The sequence below is a fragment of the Lytechinus pictus genome, chromosome 17 (genome assembly GCF_037042905.1).
Source record: "Lytechinus pictus isolate F3 Inbred chromosome 17, Lp3.0, whole genome shotgun sequence".
NCBI classification, from domain to species: Eukaryota; Metazoa; Echinodermata; class Echinoidea; order Temnopleuroida; family Toxopneustidae; genus Lytechinus; species Lytechinus pictus.
Window position 1 is genome coordinate 1,005,135 of NC_087261.1, and position 20,421 is coordinate 1,025,555.

Sequence of the window (20,421 nt, forward strand, 5' to 3'; positions counted from 1 at the left end):
TTTATTTGCCAATCCCTTGGAATAAGTAAAAAAAAAATGTCAGGTCCAAATATCATCAATATATTTCAAATATTTTATCTGATTTCTCCCGGTGTCACCTTACTTAAACTAAAAGTAATCAATTCAATAACCAAGACCTTATTACACCAAGGTTTGTGATCAATTCTAACAGTGTTTCTGATTGGCTACTGGCCAATCTCTTGAACAAGTTGAGATGCAACACTGACCTTCATTGGTCAGTTTTATTTTGGGATCAATCACAAACCAGTGTGTGTTACTAGACCCACATTGCTTTGAAGTCAGAAGCACAATGAACATGGGTCTTAGCATGAAGTTGTGATATTTCAGCATAACTCAATACTAATTATACTACACATTGTTTGAAGACTGTACATTTACTTGAAATTTTGTGAAATACGGTACTCATTTTTATGAAGATATTGAGCAAAACAGTGTATAATGCCGTTACATGGCCAGGACACGGTGTCCATGTAAGCATCAGGATACATGCATTTGGTCCAACAGTCAAATTATGGCAATTACACTTGATACAATATGCATGTAAAGTACAATTAGTACCGAGTTACGTATGCTGAAATGTCAATTTGTGTCCCAACTTCATGGAAGGACCCACATACAAGATAAGATACATATAATATATTTAGTATAACTCTTAGTCATCCCATCCTAAAGGTTTTATAATTCAAAACAAACATGGCTGACCATCTTTGACAAAAGGGAGCAGGTGGCAATCAAAATTTGAGTGTCTTTTTCTTAATATGGTCATATTTCAAATTCAAGCTCTTACTCCAGGCAAAGTTTTATACAACAGGGTTCCCAGCTTTTCAAGAAAAATTCCCTGATAATTATTTACACACATTCCCAGTTTCACATGTTTTGTGAAAAATAAGCGAAACTTTATAATGTCATAACTTTCTTATTTTATATTCGATTTTGATGAAATTTTTTGCGTTATGCTACATGTATGTTGATTTTTCCCTATTTCTCCAATCAACGTTTTTCTTGGGTGGACTTGACCTTTAAAGACATCACTTTATAGGAAAACTGTACAATGAATCAAAATAAAGCAAACTATAGAATGATATCATGCCATACCATCAGGCCAGTCAGTATTCCATGCATGCATGGGACTACTCAAACTCAACGTAGTATTTATTGACAACTCGGTCGTAATTTCGTATTGCAGTCTGAAATTCATTTAAGAATTCATATGAATTTGTTTCAATGGTTGATATTTACCTGCTTTATTTTTATCAAACGAGGGCAGCATACATGTTTGCCCTTCTAAACCTGACTCAGAGCTTTGGGATACGCACTACCCAATTTATTACACATGGAGTGAACGACGATCTCAACATCGTAGTCCTCGATCTCCAATTGGTATGCTTTCTTGCCGATGTAGTAGAGTATGGTGTATAGCGCCATCTCAAACTCTGGACTCGTACCGATGAAGGAACTACCCGCTGGTTTGACTGTATCCTTCCATTTGAACTGGAGCTTGACCAGCTGAGCGCTGTTATCAGCAACAGCTTTTCCCTTTCCCTATTCACAAAAAAATAATAATAAGATTGGTATTATGGTCGCCTTGACTAATTTTTCTCAATTTGTTCAAATAAGCTTGATGTTAGAATGGTAATTGCTTTTACATGGTTCAATGTACAAAGATATACACTGTATGTATTTATGGATGGTTTAAAAAATCTATGGTCGCATTGTGTCTGTACAGTCGATTTGCCCCCCTCATATTTTTTTTGTTTTAAATTATTTTTTATTGATTTTTTCATTGACATTTAACTCTTTGTGCTCTGGGGCATAAACCCTCAGTGCGGAATCATTTTCAAGGAGGGAAACAACGGATTGTTTGAGCGTGAAATGCGAAGTTCGCGCGGTACTGTGTGTGCATTGGTGCAAAATGCGCATGGAAACGGTTAAAACAGCAGTGAAATACAAACTGACAAATGACTTTATAAATAATACATCAAGCCAGGTACCACTAAAATAAATAAATCATAAACATATACATCAATTTCTATCTCAATGAAACTGGTCCATTCACTTTGAATTCACTTAAAGAAACTCAAGAAATACAGAAAATAAAGAAGAAAACCAAATCTGCACATCACACACACAAAAAATATAAATTCTTGTCCTTGTTGATGCATGTATACATCAATATAGTTGCTAAGCAACCCCCTCCCCCCTTGGAGTAAAGCAGATTGGCAGCACTGTGATTCTCCTATCAAAATTATACTAATAATACACATCAAAAATATATTGTTAAGGATTGCAAGCAAGAAGAATGATGGGAACAGTTTCAACACATTTGGACTGCACAAATGTAATGAGTGTACAAATGTAATGACACAAGAAAAATTGCAGCGTTACAAATGAAAGAAATAGCCCAAAGTGAAAAAAAAATGTCCTACTACTGAAAGACTGTACTTACCCTCCTTCTTGGTGGAATCCAACCAGTGTAGTCAACATTGCCCCTCTTCTCCTCAAGATAGAACTGAATCCAATTATGGAATCCAATAACTTCCTTATTCTTCGTCTCTCCTACAAATACATGCTCAAAGCCTGAAGAATCGGCTTTCCTGAAAGCATCAATAAAATGAAAAAATAATATCAATAACTAAATCGACCTTGCTTTATTCTACCATCATTTATTAAGCAGCTGCTTCTTTTTTCAATTTCTATATTATTTCAAAATATAGTTCACCTGACCCCGTAGCATAAAAGTTACTATTATGGTAACTTTACCATCCAATGTTAACTACATGTACCATGGTAACGCTAATCAACAGCCAATCAAAATCAAGGATTCCATGGAAGTTACCGCTACCGAGAAGGAGAGAATAAAGAGGGAAAGAGAAAAAGGGGAAAAAGAGTAGTGTTGAGAAAGAGTTTTAGTTAGTTAAATTAAGAAATAAAAGTATTAAAAAAAAACCTTTCATCTAAAATCACATCCATGCAAATTTACAAAACACAAGTCTATGCGGTGTTTTAAAACACGTAAAAAAAAAAAAGCCAGGTGTTTTAAAACAAGTTACGTGTTTCAAAACATGTTTTAAAACACACCATTTAAAATGTGCCAAACCTGGCATGCCATGATCAGATGACCGTGGTAATAATAATTACTGCCATGTTAATCGCCTAGAAAAATAATGTATTAAATGTACAAAGGTAATTACACCATTATTTTATAATGTCAAAATCTATCATGAAATTATTTTTTGTTTTACATGTACTCAAAATGTTTGCTCGCTCATACCTTTTATACATTTTGCCGTATGCCATGTCTGCCGCTGAAGCATTGTTGGCTCATTGTTCCAAGTATCGAAAGTTTTAAATGCCTTGGCCTTGGGTATTGAAGCCTTGGCCTTCTGTATTAAAGCCTTGGCCTTGGAGGTTTGAGCCTTGACTACAAAACTGACATGTTCCAGTCATGTGTAAAGTTGTCTGAAACTTTACGAACAGCTTTATGAAACAAACACCGTAAGGCCAACATTGAAACACATGCAGAGGACTATGAGCCTGTGGTAATGCACATTAATATTGTAGGAACCTTGTAGGGTGACTGAATATTGTTGATTTACTTGATCTACTTATTAGGTTGGCATACCACCATTGTATGATTTTCATAGAGATTCTAAATCTTTACATGGGCTATGATTTTGCTTAGAGTGGAGTTGTACACATTTTTCATGATTGTACCCTTTAAACACATCAAGGGTAATTACACATACATTTTATGATTATTGCCGGGGGGGGGGGAATCGGGAATAGGGGAAGGAAGGGGGTTTAGAAAGAGGGGGATGGGAGGAATAGGAGAAGGGGAAGGAGTGAAGAGGGGGGAACAGGGGAGGAAGAAGATGAGAGGCAGAAGGGGAGGGTGAGGATGAGGAGCAGAGGGTGGAAGAGGACAAAGAGGAGAACAAAAAGGGTTAGGAGCGGGGGAGGGGAAGGGGGTGAGGAGAGGAAGAGGAGGGAAATAGGAAGGAGGAAGAGTAGGACAAGGGGGAGGAAGGATTAGAAAAGGAAAAGCTACTTACTCCCTGCCCCTTGTTCTTTTGTATAGTTTAAACCAGAGGTCATACAAGTCATGCTTGAAATCCCTTACTGTTCCAGATATCTTTCCCTTCTTTAGTAGCACTTTGTATGCAAGCTGCATTACCTAATAATCATTGAAAAAAAACCAAATAAAATACGATATTAAAGAAAAAAATCAACAAAAGGTTGACACAAAACAGTTGATATTGTTGACCCTAATACCACCAGAGGCGGATCTGGGGGGGGGGCATATCAGGCCCTGCCCCCCCCCCCTTTTGAGTGCCATAATCAAGTTTTAATGTAAATATGCCATTTTTACCCAAATGTGCCCCCCCCCTTGAAAGTGAGGACTTTTTTTCCTTGTCAAATTTTCATCGGGAAAATGTGCCCCCCCCCATTGGAAGATCCTGGATCTGCCCGTTTATATATACCACACAGATGTGGGGCTATTATTATGCGCCCCCCTCCCTCCCTCAAGATTTTGTACCCTAACCGTGAATAAAGAAATTGGCATGAAAGCCACCATGTAATTTATATGGCTGCATATCATTTCTTTTAATATAATTTATTAACAACTGTAAATTTTCATTTTGCATTTACATTAAGACATCAAATAATACATTTGCAATATGCCCAAATGATTCACAGGTAATAAAAAGTACTTTGAAATTAATTTCCCTCTTTGTTTTCTTTCACTTTGATAAATATCTCACAAAACACATGTCCTGTCTTTATTTATTTAAAAATAATTTTCCCTCAAGGAACCCCACTGTGTAATATTAGATCCATCACACTGTAGAAAATGATAAAAAACACTTGCTCAATTAATTTTACACAGTATACTGAATTACATATTTTTAATTTGGGTTTATGAAGCTGTGAAATATTTTGTAGCATTTCAGTAAATAAATTTAAAAGCCAAATTTGCATAGCTAAATTTCAGTAATCCTTCAATTTTACTTAACATCATTAAATACACTAAAAATGAGCTGTTAGTCTTTGAATAAAGCCCCAAATCTGCAAACTTTTTGTTTACAGACTCTTATCAAGTGTAAGTTGAAACAAATGGAGCGCCTCTGGCAGTCTCACCTGCATTACACGATTCAATATAGCAGCAGTGCCGACTTTGAAAACTACTATAAAATAATTATTCACAAAATACACCATTCATATATTGATATGATACTATGTTCATTGACCCTAAATGACATTTGACCTTGTTCATGTGACCTAAGACTATCAGTGACACTTGATTATCCTTATAAATGCCCACATTTCATAAAATTTATCCATAAACTTTCAAAGCAATAATAGCAATTCAGCAACAATTACTCCAAACATGGCCAAAGCTCATTGACCTTAAATGACATTTGACTTTGGTCGTGTGACCTGAAACTTGCAGGGGATGTTCAGTGATATTAATTGATTTGTATCATTAACAATAAAAATAATTATATGCCCATAAACAGAATTGACCCCCCCCCCCCCATTAGGCATCAAAATACATGTGGCTTTTTAGAGTTAAATAGCACTATATGAGAAGTGTGCACAACTTTTCATTTAAAAAACAAAGAATGGGCCTTATTATATCCTAAATTTATAATACCAAAAGGGTTAAAAAGGGAAATAAAATCTCACCTTTGTTTCCATGATTCTGTCAATAAATATCTGGTTCTCTTTAATTTCTTCACTTGTTACCCATTCTGACACTCCTGTCTCGGATGTATAGTTGTCCAAAAGGCTGATAAAAGCTACAAAAAATGTACAGATACAGTGGTGATCAAAAGTTAGTGAACCCCACCAGAAAAATAATATATTTTATGTGTTCAAGTTCTGCCGTGTTTATAGATATTTAATTGTAAAGTCAGGTGATTAAATATTACATTAAATAAAGTTTGTTTCTCTGTGCTCGCCGAACATTGTAATGTTGTTGTCTTTATTCAACACTCAGGATGAAGAAGTGCATTTTGTGAAGGAGTTCACTTACATGTACTTTTGAGTACAACTGTATGCATAACATTATACTTCATAAGAATACATGTGCTTGATTCTAATAACACATAACACATAGCTGATTGCTATTTGCTAAAAACTACTAAAAGTATAGGGAAAATAAGAAGAAAATAACGAGGAAACAACTAGAAGGTACATGTACTGTACCTACAATTCATGTTAGAAATTTAGCTCACTGGAAATAATTCAAGCGTTGAATAAGTATCTCTTAAGAGAAACTTTCTGGCCCGAATTCACAAAGGTGGTTTTTAAAACCATCTGTTGAACCCATGGTTTATGTCTAATGCTGTCACAGTGCGCCAAATTGACGCCTGTTGCCATGTATCCAAGCTATTTTATTCATGAGTTCACTGTTTTGAATTACCGTAATGAGTTCACTCTTCAAACAGTGGATTCTTGAATAAAGTAGCATGGATAACCACTGCAACAGCTGTCAATTTGGCGCACTGTGACAAAAGCGTGCATCAGTATTGGGCATTTTCAATATACATGATAAATAAGCATAATTTATACAGGAAATCTGGATAAACCATGGCTTCAACTGATGGTTTTAAAAACCACCTTTGTGAAGTTACTTTGGTATCTCAGGAAGTGCATTCCAAAAAGCAGTGGAGGGGTATCTGACAGTTACCATAGTAATGTTCACTTCTTCTCAGCCAATCAAAATCAAAGAAGATCTGACAACTTGTCAAACAAAAAATTAGATGAAATGCTCCCCAAGTGGCAATTTACCGTTTTTCAAGCTGAAAAAAAATTTAAAACAATTGAAGAGTGTAGTGGTTTCACGGTACAACACATATTCTTTCATGGGCATAAGATGGTCCTGAAAAGGACCACTCAATCTCGATGTTTCGGCAAGTGTATTCTTGTCGTCTTCAGGGAAATGAAGATGACATTCTATCATTTTCCAGAAGACGACAAGAACACATTTGCCGAAACATTGAGTTTGCCCATGAAAGAAATCAAATACCGGGTGTACCACTGCACCCTTCTTCTTCACCATGGAAACCTTCAGAAGTTACATTAAAATTAAAACAAGTTCATTTACCTTTAAAGGTTGGTTTCTGTAGTACTCCTTCATCCACTCTGGAAAACAGAGGATCCCTTGCTTGATCAACTTTGTTACCGTAGGAAGTATAGCCTTGAAGATCGATCTCGTAGTCTACTCCCGGTTCCAGTCTGTTCTCATCTAGCTCCCACAGCTTGTTACAGATCGCTGACAGCTCAGCATCTGGAGTAAATTCTTGGCTGATTTTGGAGAATAATAGTAATTATATTTCTATATAGTTAATAATAATGGCTTTTACGTAGGGCGATATCAATCTACGACTGCTCAAAGCGGTTCACAATTATTATTACCCGGTCACTAGATTCATAACTTTTTAGCAGCCTGTTAGGCCTACAACCAAACACAATGACAGTTGTTTCCTACCAGTACCCAATTAGCACCTGGGTGAGAATGGCAAAGTGTGGATTGACAACTTGCCAGAGGATGCTAGGCCATGGTGGGATTCGAACACATGACCCTCTGATTACAAGGCAAAAGTCAGAACCGCCACACCATGGTGTTTCTACAATGCTCATAGCTCCCACAGTTTGTTAAAGACTGCTGACAGCTCAGGATCAGGAGTAAATTCTTTGCTGTATTTGAAGAATAGTAATTATATCCCTCTTATGAATATTCATGAGTATTATAGATAAACGATTGGTAAATATTTTTTCTTGATCTGGTTCCAATCAGACCTCAGAAGAGGAAAAAGTTCAAACTAAAGGACTGATTTATTGTCAGTCTTAACTCTTTATCAATTTGAATTTCTGAAGTATAGGTATTTCTTTATTTCATCAGTCAACCAGCGAGGAGGAAATTGGTTTTTCTGCGTAGCTTTTGATAATGAAATTTCAAACTCTTTCTCCTTGCTCATGTATATATACATGTGTATATATATATATAAAAGCATCTTGATTTTCCACGTATTGACAAAAATTAAGACATTAGAAATGCGAAACAAATAACAATATACATGAGGAAAAAAAAGTAAATTTGATGAGAAGAAAGCTCTTCAATGCACAATTAGAGAAATTTTACTTGTTTTCAATATTTGATGTATCATAAAATCATACTGGAATAATAGGCCTATCTGGGAATCTTGGTTTCCATTTTCCAAGCAGCAATTTCTACAATATATGTAACAGAAACATACCTTCCTTTGCCGGCCATGTTATTACTAAGTCTGAGTTGGAAAGTGTTGAAATCTGAAAAAGGAAAAAAGAAAGAAAACAGAAATAAAATAATTAATAAACACTTGTTCCTGTGTATGTATAGGCCTACACAGATAGGAGGGTCACAAGGCTAAATCCAATACACTGTACACTATTCGCAAAAGAGAATTAAGGTATTGACCTGGGGTGGTATTCTGAGTTTTATAATGTATCTCAGATAAAATATTTTTAATCTCTGTTAAAATCAGTGAGAATTAGATGAAATATAGGCCTAGGCTTAAAATGTCTTCAAATTGGTATTCAAAGGACCATTTTTCTTCATATCTGTACAAGACATGTTATGAACATGATGAAGCAATATCCAATGAGAAAGGCTGGTTTATCGCACTCACATTTCATCCAACAAAGGAAAACCCTTTCCGCCACCAGGAGGTATGGCTAAAGACTACAGAGTTTGTATCTAATGCGCTCTGTTTACATGTAGTATATCTGCTACCTAGGGCCTATAGTTGGGTAGATACATGTATGATCAAAATTATGGCATGGCTGTAAAGTTGGGTATGTATGCAATTTTTTGTTGAAAGTTGTACAATGTAGTATAGGGTGTCTACTTCAAGAATCCGATGGGTGCCACCTGGGCACCCTTGACCAATTTCTTTTATTAATGTCATAGGCCACGCCCACTTTTTCACATACCTCTTGAATATGAATTTCATATTTTACGGAATTAACATGTCATGTTTGGTATCAAATTAAAGCTAATAAAAAATCAAATGCAAATCTATGGATGAATGGGCATGTAAATTATGCATAGGTCAACTAAAGGTCATTTAAGGTCATGGTAAAAGGTCAAATTGCATTATGTAAAGTAATACAAAATGCAGAACATCTTTTTAAATGTTTTAAATACAAACAAGGTAGGCATTTTTTGGTAAAAGATTAAGTTGAGCATACATGTATGTATTAAGCATATGATGGGTGCTACCTTGGTATTTGAGAAATTCTAAATGTATCATTCTGAATCATAAACCACACCAACTTTCTTATATTCCTCTTAAGACTTTACCATTGAGCGAAATAACCACATCATGTTTGGTATCAAATTAAAGCAAATGCAAAGTTAAATAAAGATAAATTCCAGTTTTGGTAACGATCTCAAAATGACTTTTTACAGAATCTAATATAATGACCACCCAGGACCAAAATCCAATTGAAACCAGTTGGATTTCCAACTGGTTTCAATTGGTTTCAATTGGTTTTAACTGGTTTCAATTGGTCTTAACTGGAATTTAATAATTTCCATTTGAAACCAGTTGGGCAACTGGAAATCCTAACTAGAACCAGTTGGGTAACTGGAAATGACTTCCAATTGGAAATGATTTCTAACTGGAACCAGTTGAGTAACTGGAAATCCCAACTGGAACCAGTTGGGCAACTGGAAATCCTAACTGGAACCAGTTGGGTAACTGGAAATTACTTCCAATTGGAAATGATTTCTAACTGGAACCAGTTGAGTAACTGGAAATCCCAACTGGAACCAGTTGGGCAACTGGAAATCCTAACTGGAACCAGTTGGGTAACTGGAAATGACTTCCAATTGGAAATGATTTCTAACTGGAACCAGTTGAGTAACTGGAAATCCTAACTGGAACCAGTTGGGCAACTGGAAATCCTAACTGGAACCAGTTGGGTAACTGGAAATGACTTCCAATTGGAAATGATTTCTAACTGGAACCAGTTGAGTAACTGGAAATCCCAACTGGAACCAGTTGGGCAACTGGAAATCCTAACTGGAACCAGTTGGGTAACTGGAAATGACTTCCACTTGGAAATGATTTCTAACTGGAACCAGTTGAGTAACTGGAAATCCCAACTGGAACCAGTTGGGCAACTGGAAATCCTAACTGGAACCAGTTGGGTAACTGGAAATGATTTCCAATTGGTTTCCAATTGGAAATTTTCCAGTTACCCAACTGGATCCAATTGAAACCAGTTAATTTGCATATTATCTGCCAGTGTGCACAGATTAATGTTTTATGAGATTCATCATCATTAACAATGTATCTATTTTTCTCTTTTCAATTACAAGTACCACACTTTTTAAAGATAAGTATTTAGAATACTTTGCAGTGAAAACCATGTTCATAAATGTTATATATTATAATTAAAACAGATTAAAGGATAATTAGTACACCACTAACTGTTACCAAATTACATCAAATGAAAATACATATATTTGAAGATCTTCCGTATAAATATATGTACATATGAAAGTCTGTATTTTATCAATGCCCTTTACGTTGGTATTAATAGACATATAACACTGCTTCTGTGTTGGCATGAGCAATAGTTAGTGCAAATGCTAATTAATTTGTAACTAATTAAGTTCATTCCAACTGGAAGTTCCAATTGGATCCAGTTGGAAACCAATTGGTTTCAACTGGTTCCAGTTGAAACCAGTTGCCTCCAATTGGTTTCAACTGGAACCAATTGAAACCAGTTGCCTCCAATTGGATTCAACTGGTTTTAATAGGGAAATTGGAACAACTGGAACCAATTGACACAAATTGCCAACTGGTTCCAGTTGCTCAATTGGTTTTAACTGGAACCAATTGGCAACTGGTTTTCAATTGGAACCAATTGGTTTTAACTGGAACCAATTGGCAACTGGTTTTCAATTGGAACCAGTTGTTCCAATTTCCCTATTGAAACCAGTTGGCCAACTGGTTTCAATTGGTTTTACCCTAATTGGTTTTAACTGGATTTTGGTCCTGGGCACCCAAGTGTCTGTTTGTATGAATAAAAAATATGTGCCAAAGGATTCTGGGAGAAATTGTGTAATTGCTGAGAAATAAGCAAAATAAGCGCGGATTCGGTCACTTCCGTCGGGTCTTTATTTCAGCAATAATAATACACTGCCCCACGTGTGCCTATCTGTGTTGGTGATCTTCAGTGTGAACATTTTTCAGCGTAGATTTCAAGATTTCACAAAGGTCAGTTTATGTAACTGTACCAGATCTAGATCCTCGATGATATACTGACAATTAAGCCTGGTTTTACGGACTTTCTCATAAAATCAGTGTTTACTGCAACTACTGGCATTTCTCTTTAAATAAGGAGATATGAATCACTTGGCATCTAAAACGGGTCCAGTTTAAATAAGGTCACTTAAGGACGTTCCACAGTTAAAGTGAAATCCATGTCATTTTCACCATACTTTGCACATAGATACTTTAGAACCTTAATATTCGAAATATGCAAAAATCAATATAGGTCCATGTGCTTGATTTTTTGCTATAGAGCTTCAAAGTTCACCCAAATTGATGTTCTTAAGAATTGCGCATTCAAAAGAATTTGGCATTTTTAGACCGCCCAATATAACTACAATGAGTTTAAACCTCTATTACTCATTCAAAATACACGAAAAAGTCATCAAATTTCGCAAAAGAGTTGATAATTGTGTCATTAGAATGGAGAATCTATTTATAGTGCTATTTGTTTGCAATTTCAAATTTAACAGCACTGTCAGTTCTTAAAAATGGCGTAAAAGATAACAAACTCCCAATCTAAAAAAATGTGAAATTTCAGTAACAAACTACACAAGTACAATAAATGCTGCACTTTATTCAAAATCCATGTCATTTTCACCAAAATTTGCAGAGTTGTAGAGGAAGGTATACCTAAGAGGTACAAACATTAAAAAATAAGGGTTCATGTGCTTGTTTTTAAACTATCAGCATTTTTATTAGAGCAAATGTGCTTTTTAAAACACCAAAAATGCGCCGAATGCTTTGCATCTATGTGAAGAAAAAACCAAAACCACTCTACCATTTATTCAAACTCGGGGTAATATTCGTGATTCTTGGCAGCACTGCAAAGTGAAGTATTTCGAAATTGTAGATAATTCTTTTTTGAATGATCCATGGAATATTTCAATTTTTTAGCTTCATGAAATAACGCATCGGATCTGCAGTTAAAGTGCAGAAGATGAGAAAAATCAGCTCATACCCGCAGCTAATTAATCACCTGTTCATCCATTGTGACATCAGCGCGCAGAGTGTAAACTATGCGCAGATCATAATGCGCACAAACATAACTGTGGAACGTCCTTAAGATAAGGTCACTTAAGCCAAGGTCATAAAAGGTCAAATTGTGTCTCCAAATATAATACATGCAGAATATGTCTTGTTTGGAATACAAAACAAGTTGGGTATTATATTATGCATTTTTTGCTGAAAGATAAAGTTGACGGTGTGTATATTAAGAATCTTACAGGTACCACATCCTCACCCTTTTTTTCTAACATCATAAACAACGCCCACTTTTCACAGACCTATATGTAATTAAGACAGAATGAGGCAGTTTATAGAATAAACCTATCGTGTGTGGTATATAGTTTAAGCTTGTGGCAAGTGAAATGCGACCTGCGCACAATTCGCGTTCACCATTTTGGATTCGGAAGTGAATAGGTGTGGGGAACTGGCTTCAAATCACAGATTTTGAGACGTTTACAAGAAAGGGCAAGGAGTGAGTCTGTGTCTGATAGTAAGTTTAGTCACTGTAGTGTAGAGTAGGGTCTACGCCATCCATGGGTGCATTACTGCCGCCGTCCCGGGGGGTCACTCTCCACATGGACTGCTACCCACCCGTGTCCGACAACCTCAGAAATGCACCCTAAACGGCGTAATGACATTATGTAAATTTGCAACCCTAAACGGCGTAACCCATGAGAAAAGCCACCGTAAGTGGCATGAACAGGGAAATCCCCTAATTTGATACCCTAAGTGGCGTTAACATCAAAATCGATTAATGTGATACCTGTGGACCATGTGGGTAACGCATGCTGCCTAGTATAGAGCCAGGTGTAAGAGACTAGCTAGAACTGTACGGGGGTAACTCTCATCATGGACCTAATACATGTAGGTCCATGCTCTCATAAGTGCTGCGCTGGCCGCGCCGGCATGTGGGAGGATTGTTTTGTAAATCGCCTTTCATAGTGTTTATATATAGCTTAGGTCTACTCCCAGGTCTCCTCAAATTTGCACCCCTAAATGGCGTAATTTTCATAACCAAATTAGCAACCCTAAACGGCGTGAAGAGAGAAGGAAAAGGCTTCCCTTATCGGCGATTTACGAGCGAATGGTGCTGAAATGCAACCCTTTTTGCCAAAGACGTCAACGCCGCCCGAGTGCCTAAAAATGGGACCCTTTTCAACACTTTTTCTGGACGCGGGTGCGTAGCAGGCCATGTGGAGAATGACCCCCCCCCCCCCGGGGCCGCCGTGTACAGCCTACAGGAAAATTGAAGGCACGGCGCATGCAAATTTGCAACAAACTCCCGCAAATATAAGAGGATTTACAGAATCAAGTCCTCCTATGAAACTTACTGAACGATGTGAAGTCTATTCCCCCTAATACTAATAGTAATATGATGAATATCCCTCAAATAGCCTGAGGGGTTCGACTCACCCATGGGTGCATTACATACCACCGTGTACAGGAAAAATTGAAGGCACGACGCATGCAAAATTGCAACACTTCCATGGCCCTTACACAAATTTCAGAAAAGCTTTTGCAGTAATTGGGCCATGCACATGCACTACTGTTTTGTTATAAAATTGTGAATATAAGCCTGATAGATATTTTTGAAAAGTCCGTGAAGTTTGGATACCCCATCATAACCTCGCAATACTGTGAATGATTATGGTGATTGGGTTCTAACTTACATGTACTTTACTAGACCCCTACTTACTCTAGTCTAGATCTACATGACTTATATTTTTTATTAACACTACAGACAGTCTTTGCAAGGTTTTCTTTGGACTTTTGTTTTTCCAAGACCAAGTTCCAGCCATGTTCTTCAGTGATATGATGTCTGATAAACATAAGTTCTGATAAAAATTGCAATCAGTGAAAATGACTTGTTACCTCATTCCCTGTCATGTTTGCGGGTATTTCAGCCTGAACTTGAGTCTCGAGTTAGTTTTCTATCAATCATGTGTCCATAGGCTTTGTACACAAACTAAACTAAAGCGTGCACGCCCACGCCATTGCCGGGTCATTCTCAGAAAAATGCTACAATTGATGCGGGGAAAAATCGTAAAAATAAAGTCTACAAAATGGGTTGAAAGATACATATTGTGAAAGTACCATGTATGAGAAAGTGGCAACAGAAAAGGGGCATGTCGCTGTTGCGTCAATTTGAAGTAATGACCGGATTAACTCAAGCACTGTATATCAACGTTACGGGGGTTAATCGTATAGCATTGCTCACTTATGTTACTCAATTAAATCACTTTTGAAATGATTGAAATAGAAATACACACCATTTAGTTTCACTGTGTTATCAACAATTTTATTTACTGAAGCCAAAGTGTTTGCAAGATAGAAAAATCCCGGGGGGGCCACTTACATTGACGAGTGGATACCATGCGCGACCAAAAAAACACGTAAAAAGGATGTCTTTTTCACGATAGGGCACGTTACGTACGTAACGTGATAAGGGTGTCAAAAACACAAAAATAATGAAAAAAGGGTATCTATTTCGCTAGGAAAGTTACGTGTTTAGGGTCGAATTCGCGGGGATGATAAAACAAAATTAAAATGTTTTATAAAGGATGTCCTTTTTGCCCCAACACTTCGTGTTTAGAGTCCGATTTGCGCGAGGTGTAGAAGGTGGGGTCGTACTAAACCAAATAAGGTAAAGCCGACGACCGCGAAGGACCCGTAACAATAAAACATTCCTGTACTTGTTTAGGGGTTCATTTCAGGGAACATTTGCCAAGAGTATCGTTTTGTTACCAATACTGGTTAAGGGTATATAGGGTTTCACACGCCAATACTTGTTAAGGGGCGCATTTTCAGAATATGGAAATTACGTGTTTAGGGTGCTTTTCGAGACCCCATGGTCGCGCATGGTATCCACTCGTGAATGGAAGTGGCCCCCCCGGGAGAAAAATATTCAATATTCTTTTTCAGAAGCAGGATTTTACCAAATAACATTTAACAAAAATTACTATAAAAAATCATTGCACATCTTTCGTTCAGTTTAATGTTCATAATTTGTATGAGGCAACCTTAAAATAACTTTCATCCATAACCCGAGATCCTTAGCAATGCATGACCAATGCTGGGAATCCAAAGATAGTTTACCATTAAATCCTCTCGATGGCATTTAACCTTGTCAACCTTCGTTACGGAAGTTAAAATCAAGTTACAAATTGCACTACTTATTCTGTTAGCTTAGGAACATCCATATTAAGGTATTGGTATGATATTTTTTTTAAGTTATTGAAGATGAATGTGGAACGCATTGCTTAATTCCCCCCCCCCCCCCAAATAAAAAATGTTAAAAACAGAACAGGAAACGGACAACTTTCATTTTTGTTCTCGTTCTTGTTCAAAGTTGGAATGAGAAAACCGAATAACCGGGCCACAGAATTGTAGTTCATCTTAAGTTCTGGCCCTAACTAATCCTAAGCAAGATCTTAAGCAATGCATGACCAATTCTGGGAATCCCAAGATAATTTACCATAAAATCCTCGAGTGGCATTTACCCTTGTCAGTCTTCGTTACGGAAGTTATATCAAGTCACAAATTGAAGTATTTATTTGTTAGCTTAGGAAAATCCATATTTAGGTATTCGTATAACTTTTTTTAATAAATAAAGATAAATGTGGAACACATAGCTTAATTTGCCAACCCCCCCCCCCCCCTTTAAAAATGTGAAAAACCTAACCGGAAATGGAAACTGTAATTTCATTCTCGTTCTTGTTCAAAGTTGGAATTAGAAAAACCGAATAACCGGGCCACCGCAGAATTACAGTTCATCTTTAAAGTTTCTGGCAATAAACAAAATATAACAATCGCAGTCCCGTAACCAGGATGAGTTCTCTGGGTTACGAGGAATCCTGCCGCTTGCCAATAGCCAAAAAAGATAGAAAAAGAGGACATGGGGAAATGAATAGTAAAAAAGTAAGGTAAATGAAACAAGAGGCTAAAAATTCACAAATACATACATTATTAATGGAATCTATATGATCTTATCGGATTTTTTTCTTCATTATTTTGTTTCATTGAGATACGCAGTTACGCATCCTGTTCGTGATTTAAAAAAATGATGAATAGCCAAAATGTTTGATTATCGAAATACGTATTTCATTTATAAATTCCAACAAACCGTGAGTATTTGAAATACCCCCCTTTCCATCTTTTCATGTCAGTAGGCCTATATCGATTATTTCAGCACTTTTCATGCGAATTACAGGGGTCATCCAGGCTGAAAAATATGATCTGAACAGATAATATGCAGACAAACAAAATACTGCAAATATGATCAAAATCGAACAAGGAATAACGAAGTTATGCAATTTTAAAGATTTGCATTATTTTAGTGAAACAATTTAGTCTAAGCATATCTTCATGAATATTAAGAGTTGATTGATGGTGTACATACATGTAATCCCCACTTGTTCTTTTGTATTCTATTGCATAAAATTATTTTTTATTCAATTTATATCCTCTTTATTTGAAAGCGTGCTTAAAATGTCTGGTTTTCATATTGGAATGACACATATTTTCAGCTCGCGCTTCGCACCCGCTGCGCATCATTTCCTTAGCAAGACACTCATCCTTTTTATGATTACAAAAAGTTAGTAGAATGTCCCGTTTGGGGGACTAAACCTCAAAAAGCGCGCGTTTTACCTTTGCAATAATTTTTTATTGGATATATATCTTGTTCTCAAATTACAACGTCCAAAAATTATTGTTTTCAGATCAAAATATAAAGAAATTACAGTCGCATCAATTAAGATACCCATCCTTGTAATTGGTACAAAGAGTGTTTAGAATGTCAAGCTTTCAGTCAGAATACGAAAAAAAAATCAGCTAGCACTTTGAATTCGCATTATTAGTTTATTCAGATAACATCCTGATCATTTTTACAAAAAAATGCTAGAATTTAAAGTTTTCAGGTTAGACTATACACAAGTTTTAGCTCGCGCTTTGCGCTCACATTTTTGATCGGTGATACATTAACCCTCCTCATGAGTCATTGCAAACAGTTTTACTGTCTTCCTTCTCCATGAAAGCTTAATTGTTTCTCCTTCTTCCCTTTCTCTACACCATTTCTGCCGACTACAGCATTAAGCCATGTCACCTGTTCTGGAACTAGAATCGTGCTATCAATCTCAGCAAAGTACAGCAAAGAGTGTATTAACTTCCGTAACAGTAATTGTTACGGAAGTTAATGCACTTTATATAGCAAAGGAAATTAGAAATTTTAAATTCTAAAGAAGATGCCAATATTCAAAATTTGTAGTATGAATTATTTAAAATTCTAAAAGCATTATATGTCATATATAATTCTCGGGAAATTGTTTTCGCTGGCAATTTACCCTCTTTTCAAAGTGATGTTGAAAATAAGGTTTGTAATAATAATTTGACATGGATGAATAGCTATCATTTTTATGGGTAAATAGGTGGACGGTACCTTATATGATTTATATCTGTATGATCCGGAGTGATTCAGTATAGCACAAATTTGTAGCATATTCAAGAAAAAATGTTACGGAAGTTAATGCGTTACGGAAGTTAATGTCTTTATGCTTTATGGTCCAACGTGGTCCTTATTTAGAAGCCATACCTTTGAAAATTGTATTTATTATGAAAGGTGTGTCTTTTCCTATATAATACTGAATCCTTAACAGAACTGCCAAAGTGCATATTTTCTTAAGGTGCGTTACGGATGTTAAAGCTGTTTAGTCATACATTTTATTTTTTAAGAATAGTCCTTTATTTCTGTGTAATACAGGAAACACATATGATAACTCCCTATCAATTATTTATTAATGAATATCACTCTACTTGCAGACATATTATCACATAATATCATTCACTTTGAATGGGAGAAAAAACTTGTGGCAGTATTCGTTACGGAGGTTAAAATGAATTTGGGACAAAGTTAAAAGTGAAATTAATCACAAAGGGATCATCAAATACTAGGAAAAGCGCAGTATGTCGGACGTTTACACCAAGCTGCCCTCACCAGACATTAATGTAGGTAAGAAATACAGACTACTTAGGAAAGAGAATGATAGAAAAATCTAAAATTGACCCGAGACAGCGTCGATTTTAACAAAAAGTAAAAATAAAAGGCTTTTGTAATAAAATTAGAGCTTTACTAGTCACTGGTCGCATATGCTTTGTGGAGCTAGTCTATTATTGTCATTTTCTTGATAATATTTTTGTAGAAAATGTTCAGGGTTGTGAAGCTAGCGGCCATAAGATAGTCGATACACGTTTTTTGTGAATTGTAACATTTTTTTGAGAATGACCCTGCCACGCAAAATTAACACGAGCAGGGAGCTGACATCCTATGACAGCTATGTCATTTTTTAAATTTAAACCTATGAATTCTTGATTCTTTGGAGTTTGGTCTATCTACCCTGCGTGAATGAAACTAATCATATTTCTTAATTACTTAACCACACTGCCGTATTTACTACATTCGGAATTCTTACCACTTCATCAATTGAAAAAGGACGCTTGAGAGTTGCTTTTCAGTGTAGTCTGTACCGTAGAGCGGGTTCGCTTGATGAGCTATGTGATCGCTACGGTGCTCCGATCAGCTATATCCCGGCCCCTAAGCTGGCGCGCGGGTACTCTCGATCTCCGGGCCTTGAACTGGCTGTGCATCGCAGACACAGCTCTGCGATGCGTAGCAGCAGCACAGCGAAGGGTGTGGCACATTGCCACGCCTACATGGCGTGGGCGTTGTTATTTTGTCTATGGCCTGGGGCGATCTCTCGTCGGCATATCGTTATTTCTTGAAACCATATTGACACAAAAACAAATACGTTGTTTATTTCCTTGAAACTGTAGAGAAATGAAATTCACTGTTGAACGATATATGATTAAAAAGAAGTAAACATTTTCCCCCTTTGTTTTGTCAATCTGACCCAAAACAAATATACAATTTAGAAAAGAGATAGAGAGAAGAAGAAGTTCCACCACCAAGAATACACTTAGATAAGGGGGAAGGGAAATGTAAAGATAGAGTAAATGTGATATTATTTTTTAAACAATCTATCGCAAAATTAGCTTTTCCTATAGAAAGAGGGGGACAAATTTTGTTCACTCGCTCGCTTCAATCGCTTTCTTCTTTTTTTTTGACATAAATTTTGCTCTATATGCCATACTTGGCCCCTCAAAGTTTCTGGCTCATCATGCCATTGACATAACCCATTTGGATATGACAAAATTGAAGACTGTGTTCAAGTTTACCAAATCTTTTCATTCTTGTTGGCCAAAGAAAATAATACAAGGAAAATCCTAATGGAATAGAAATCAACCTTGTTATCGTGCGTTAGAGTTAGCTATGTTTAAAGTATGAATATTGTTGTCAAAATTGCAGTCAGATGTCAAATTTATTCTTGTCATCAAAGCACTATTATCTTGATCTTGATCATTATTATTTACTGTCATTATCATCATTATAGTCATGATTACAACACATTACCAATACATAATGCTATTTTTCATAACTGATGTATTCTTTGTTTGAAAATTATTGATAATGGTGACAATTACAATTGATGACACTGCTAGTACACTGCTGCTGCTGATGTTACTGGTGACTGGTAGTATTGACCATTAGTGTCATTAAATATAAAAAAAAAAAACTGAAACATTTATAATTACTTATAAAACAAATGAAAGTACATAATACAAAATGCCTTGAAAATGCCTTGAAATTTCAAGGCTCAAAATCCTCAAGGCCAAGGCCAAGGCTTGAATGTTCAAGGCCAAGGCACTACAACACTGATTAGTACTAGACATTAGACAGGTCCAGATTTGAGGTAAAGTTAATGCGCTAATTATAGCCTAAGCGAGCCCTAGCCTAGTACATGTCTTGCCATTAATGGCAGCTAGTTTGAAAAGTGTTTAAGAATTGGATATATATAAGGCATATGTAACTATGTAAGAGTACCGGTAATTTGACGATGCTAATATTCATTCTGAGCAACTGAACGTGAATGCTTACGACCAGCACTGGTCGAGGCAGAGTCCACGCGCATGCGTACTCTTAATCCGAAGACGCAAGTCATGAATATTCATA

At 36.3% G+C, this 20,421-nt stretch overlaps 1 protein-coding gene across 5 annotated transcripts; it reads right to left on the reverse strand.

Moving 5' to 3' along the window:
* Positions 1-412: 412 nt before the first annotated feature.
* LOC129280525 (poly(U)-specific endoribonuclease-A-like) lies at positions 413-15,037 on the reverse strand. 5 transcript variants are annotated; one of them, XM_064111769.1, is made up of 7 exons: positions 14,716-15,037; positions 8,286-8,337; positions 7,133-7,332; positions 5,710-5,822; positions 4,074-4,195; positions 2,468-2,615; positions 413-1,563 (listed from the first exon to the last, which is right to left on the reverse strand). In XM_064111769.1, the coding sequence occupies exons 1-7, from the start codon at positions 14,732-14,734 to the stop codon at positions 1,306-1,308; spliced, it is 912 nt and encodes a 303-aa protein (XP_063967839.1). In that variant the 5' UTR covers positions 14,735-15,037; the 3' UTR covers positions 413-1,305. The 5 variants fall into 5 exon arrangements, with proteins under 5 accessions (XP_063967839.1, XP_063967842.1, XP_063967838.1 ...); XM_064111772.1 differs by having other exon boundaries at positions 14,630-15,025; XM_064111768.1 differs by lacking the exon at positions 14,716-15,037 and adding an exon at positions 14,454-14,588.
* Between the last annotated feature and the right edge of the window lie 5,384 nt (positions 15,038-20,421).